Source organism: Octopus sinensis, linkage group LG9 (assembly GCF_006345805.1).
Source record: "Octopus sinensis linkage group LG9, ASM634580v1, whole genome shotgun sequence".
NCBI classification, from domain to species: Eukaryota; Metazoa; Mollusca; class Cephalopoda; order Octopoda; family Octopodidae; genus Octopus; species Octopus sinensis.
In genome coordinates, this window is record NC_043005.1 from 5,765,557 (window position 1) to 5,771,556 (window position 6,000).

Here is a 6,000-nt window from a genome sequence, read left to right on the forward strand (position 1 = left end):
TCAAACAAACAGCCATGCCTGCACCCTAGCATAGGACAAAGTGCCTTATGATATTTATTCCAAACAACATGGCTTGAGAGAGTTCTTTAGTCTTGCTGACACCCAAACAACATCTGTAGTGCAATGAAAAATATACCCAGTACACTTTGCAAGTGGTTGGTGTTAGGAAATGCATCCAATTGTAGAAACCATACCAAAACTGAGATATTGGAGCAAGACATGGTTCTCTGGCCTGTTGGATTCTATCAAATCACCCAGCTTATACCAGCATAGAAAAATAGATGTAAAAATGATGGCGATTGTACACAGGTGTGTGTGTGTGTGCTTCCTTGCTTAAAACATTTTCTTCTTAGTCGTGTCATCTCAAATTGATGCAAATCTTGTAAGCAGAACTGGATAGAATTGAAACTGTGGTGCTGTGATGAATGCTTTCTACATGGTCTTGAGTATTAGCCTTAAACCTTTGTTTTATTTAATACTACCGCCTGGCCCTTGATACTTTTCACATGATCATGTGACCAACCAGACTATTACATGTTGCTACACATTGCTGGTCAAAATGCACTTTGCATCATTTGAAAGATACCACCCCACTGGCTAGGCATGCAGGCCAACATTCACCACTAATTGAAAGGGGAACTGGAGCAATATGAAATGAGGTGTTTTGCTCAAGAACATAATGTGCTGCCTGATTTTGGCAGTATGTTGGGAATTGAACCTACAATCTAGCAATCATGACTACAACACCTTAACCACTAGGCCATGTACCTTTGCTGATGCTTTTAGTGAAGTCAAATCACACACACACACACACACACACACCTACTGCAGTATCACTTGGTTCTTTTTCTTTGTCTTGTAAGTTACTCAGCAACCATGAGTGCTGGTGACATGAGAAAAGTACCCAGTACACACTGTAAAGCATTAGGAAAGCCACCCAGCCATAGAAACCATGCCTAGGTAGATACAGGAGCTCAATGTAATTTCACTGGTTTGGATTTTGTTAAACCATCTAATCCATACCAGTATGGAAGATGGATGTTACATGATGTTGATGAAGAACTCCATTATAAGTATCCTAACAGGTTTCTTGTCTGAAGATAACCTATAACTTTACTTTTTTCTTTTCTCCCCCAACCTCCTAGTCTTGGAGGACTCTGCAAAATTTTAATATATCCTTTTTAACTTCTATGCCATTAAAATGTATAAAATAATTAAAAATGAATAATAATCTGGATGAGGTTTATGATGATTCTCTTGCTTCTTTCTACAGGTAGTTAGTGGTTCGGTTGGATGTTTACTTGCAATCAAACTGAAACCAATTCTTGAATGGCATGGAATGTTCCTTCTCTCTGGTGGTATGGCAGCTGTTTGTAAGTTTATCTATTCTCTATTGATTCTTTTAAACCTTACACACAAAGAAAGCTTTACAATCATTGCCATTTTAATTTCTTTTTCCCATGCCATCATGAAATTGAATGAGTCCACTGATTGAAATGTCACCATATGATATTGTATCATCTCATCTGTGAACACCTATCTTTGAAACCCAGTCTTTGGATATGAACAATGCACATATCCTTATAACACTGATTTTTGTTTTCTTCATCTTGGCATGTATGGATTGTTTCTATACACAACACTTTTCTATGTGTCTCAATATTTTATATAATCTCATTCAAAGATGTGCAAATCATATCATTATGAAAAAATACATACACATTATCATTATTGTGTTAATGTCCACTTTTCCATGCTTGTATGAGTCAAATGATGTTTATTGAGTTAACCCTCACATTTTCTATGAGAGATAACAATTCCCCATGGCCAGACATGTTTACACAGATATTAGAAATGAATGACAGGGATACTCATTTACAACAATTGTGTAGCATCAAGAGAAGTAAACTCACACACATTCTCATAAATGATTAGCTTTTTCAGTTTCTGTTTATGAAATGCACTCAAAATGCTTTGGTCAAGCTGGGACTATAGTAGATGACACTTGCCTAAGGTGCTGTGCAGTGAGACTGAACCCCAAACCATGTGGTTGGGAAGCAAACTTCTTAGCCATTGTATTTTTTCTCTTTACTTGGTTCAGTCTGTTCAGCTGACGTCAGTTTCACTCTAATATCATGTTGACAATTTGGAGAGATCCTATCGGTTTCCTCCAAATGAAGATTCCAAATGTCCAATGGAACTATGCTCCATATGTTATAGTGTAAAGTGGCTGAGTATTCCACAGACACTTGTAAACTTATTGCAGTCTTTCAGTGTACTCACTGCAAAGAGAGAGGATGGAACACTTTAGTAGTGTAACATAGGTTTTGACTGCTCTATGTGGTTTTTACACCCTATGCTATGCCACTCCAATAGTCCAGTCGTATAGCATGGGTTTTGTCTATTCTGTGCAGGAACCAACTTAACACCTACTTGCTTAAATGTAACATATTGTTGATCACAGCAAACATAAACTGGCTGTGCTGTGTGGTTCACATGCCACAAGCTATGCCAGTGGAATTCATTTTAAATTTAATGATGAATATATAACTTGTCTGGTAAATAGGATTGCCTACTGGATTATAGTGTGAGTGGTTGAGTATTCCACAGACATACAAGACTGGGTCCTTTCAATTACACCTTCTCTCCCAATTTCAAAGGTTTATGGTGACCTGTGTCTACTAGTAAAAATACACTTGCTGAAGGTGGCGCAATGGGAATTTTCTTTTTATACCTTTTAATCAAGAGAAAAGGTTGTATTCATGACTCTTCAAAGGCTAATGGAAGGGAGGGAAGAAGGAAGATATGAGTATGGAAATTTAGCCCAAATACTTACAACTCTGCTTAATGTGCCATGTGTTAAACTGGGTGAAGGATTACATATACCACCTAAGGGTTAAGTCTGATACCTTAGTTAAGCTTACCACTAAGAATGTGGAAATTTATGATTAAAAAGTTAACTTCTTAACCTCTTTGCCATACACCCACATAATAGCAGAAAGAAATCTTGCAGTAAAAATGGCTTCCCCAGTTGCATGCAGATAATCAAATCTGTAATAACCAGGTTACACTAAAGAACTAACCATTGCCCATGAATGAGATTGGCTTGGTAACATGTACATTGTTTTTGCTGGAAGAAGAGAGGTTCTCAAACTAGAAACCTGACCTGAAAGCTTGCAATAGAGTGGATTCTGCTAAAAGTACCGAAGTTGCCAGATGTTAGCAGAAGTTAAATCTATCAATCCTCATTATTGTTTTAACATCCACTTTTCCATGTTTGCATATGTTACACAGAATTCATTGAGCCAGATTTACTGCAGCAAGATATCCTTCCTGATACTAGCCCTCACTTTTCTGAGCAAGGAAATATTTCCCCATGACATATAAGAGGTGCAGCAATATCAAAGAAAGGTTAACAGGGAAGATAGATTTTATGTGTGGAAGTTGCACTGGTATAATAAATACGAAAAACGTACAGAAAATACATTCCATTACATACCAGAGGAGAAAACTAGAAGTAGTTGATAGCTTCAGTTACCTAGGTGACCAAGTCAATAGCACGGGTGGATGCTCTGAGAGCATAGCTGCTAGAATAAGTTCAAAGAGCTCCTTTCTCTGTTGGTAACAAAGGGCTCTTGCTGAATAAAAAGCAGACTGTATGATGCCTGTGTGCAAACAGCCATGCTACATGGCAGTGAAACATGAGCTATGACTGCTGAGGACATGTGTAGGCTTGTAAGAAATGAAGCTAGTATGCTCCGCTGGATGAGTAATGTCAGTGTTCATGCATGACAGAGTATAAGTGCCCTGAGAGAAAAGTTGGATATAAGAAGCATCAGATGTATCAATCTAATGCATTTCAATCTGTTTTAGGGTTGGGGGGGGGGTATCTTTTTTTTTTTCGCAAATGTAAATAAACCCAATCTGTTTCTTAAAGGAGGGACATATTCATACAGCATGGAATGTTGTTTACCTAAATGGACGTATTTGATTGGTTAAAATTGCCGAAATGCTCGATTTTAAAGTGGAAATATCTTACAAACTATAGAATTTACTCAATAAAGCCAAGAAAAAAATGATGTTTTATAAACACATTCTACTAGTATACGAAGTTTAAAAGTGTTTAGTTAACTAGAAATTGTGTTGAAAACTGCCGTTCAAAAGGAAAAGATCCTAATTAAAATCTAAAAAAATATAAACATCTATTGGCCACAGAAACTCATGATATACTGAGGAGTCTGTGATATAAATTTACTTATATTAGCCAGAAAAATCCGAGTGTGTGAAAGGTGAACCGCGATATGGCAAGGGATTACTGTGTATATATAATCATGCAGTGGGACTGAATTTGAAACCACGTGGTTGAGAAACAAGATTCTTAATCACAGAGCTACGAAACACACATAACTCCATTGTGTATCTATTCATGATAGGGCACATATTTAATTGAAGTATGAGATAAAATGGTTGAAAAACACTTGTTTAAATCTATTGGAAGAGTAAGATGAAGGGATAGTGTATATGTTCCTTATCATAACATTCCTTTTACGATAGTAGCATGAGTTAGATAAATCTGTAGTATGGCATTTCATCATTAGTCTCCACACTTTATCGCTTCTATTATCAACGTTCATGCTATTTACATTCAACATGCATTATCCTTTTGCACCCTTGCAGTTGTCTCCCTTGCATATGCAAGCTGCTGTCTTTAGCTCAATTAAATCCCTTGATACTTTACATCTTGTGTATTCTACTCACGTTATTTCTTTTCCGCCTTTATGATTTTTTTCCTAGGCTAATATCTGGGTGTCACTACCATGCAGCATTTTACCATCTTTCTTACACGTTTTTGTCTCACAGTTTGCTTGTACAATATGCCTACAACTATCCATATATTATACTACCTAAATCTGCAAAGGCTTATTTCAAAAGGTGTCATCTGTTAACCATGATCCAAATTTTCTTGTGCCTGTCCTTACACTGAATAATTCTTTAAATTAATTCAGTGATATTCTGAAGTGTATTTATCTAAGTGTTACTACATATGTATTTTTTCTATTTGTTTAGGTATGGTGTTCACTCTAATGTACAATGAGAAATGCAAAGAGAAGTAAAATTATCAGAAAATTCTCTCCTCATTCCAATCATTCTCTAATATCTGCCAGTATGTTAAAATCTGGTATGCTCTATGTAACCTAATAATGGATTCCTCGTTAGGGTGATGTAATCATGTATTTTGAGATTATTTAAAAACTGGACAAAAAATACCCTACCTAAGCAAAGGAAGAGAAAAATGGTGAAAATTAAAATTGTGACAATCTCCCATGATATTCATGAGATTATTAAAACATAAACAATTGAGAATGAAACTAGACGGTGCACAGAACAGGGATTAGTTAACACATAAGAGGCTGAGACGAATATAATGAAAAAATAAAATATCATGACTAATTTAATCTTAAAGAAGTTTTAATTTTGTGGGGCTGTGATCAGATAACCAAAATTACAACTACAATTCAATATTGACTGATAAATCTAATTCCTGTGTTGGTTTCATCTTAGTTTATGAATTGTATGTAAAATAAACTTCATTAAATTTATTTTTTGAGTTTCTCCAAAGTGTTTGTGGTTTATGGTGGTTTTGTTATTTATATTATTACAAATATTGATGACAGCATGATTATCTTCATTGGTAATCTTATACTGGGATAATACTTATTTAAAGGTTTCTAGTTCTGGGAGGCAGGTAAGAGACTTGCATGAGGTATCACATAGTGGGACTGAACCTGAAACCATGTGGTTGGGAAGCAAACCTTTTAACTCAAAAAGCTGTGCCTATGTGTATGACAATAAAGACAATTACTTACCAAAAAAACCTAAGCAATAGTCTTACATATTTTTTTATAAATTTGTAGCTTTAAAATGGTTCTTTTAAATTTCCATATAAGTGCTCAAGTAAATTTTCCTTTTTATTTGTGTTTATAATTGAGAACTACTGAT

At 35.6% G+C, this 6,000-nt stretch overlaps 1 protein-coding gene across 5 annotated transcripts in view; it reads left to right on the top strand.

Moving 5' to 3' along the window:
* LOC115215625 (monocarboxylate transporter 12) overlaps positions 1-5,617 on the top strand; it is a 76,213-nt gene extending 70,596 nt beyond the window's left edge. For all 5 annotated transcript variants that reach the window (XM_029784862.2, XM_029784861.2, XM_029784860.2 and 2 more), the window contains exons 11-12: positions 1,274-1,373; positions 5,068-5,617. In XM_029784862.2, the coding sequence (XP_029640722.1) occupies positions 1,274-1,373; positions 5,068-5,114 (147 nt within the window). In that variant the 3' untranslated portion in view covers positions 5,115-5,617. The remainder of the gene's footprint in view (positions 1-1,273; positions 1,374-5,067) is intronic.
* Positions 5,618-6,000: the final 383 nt, after the last annotated feature.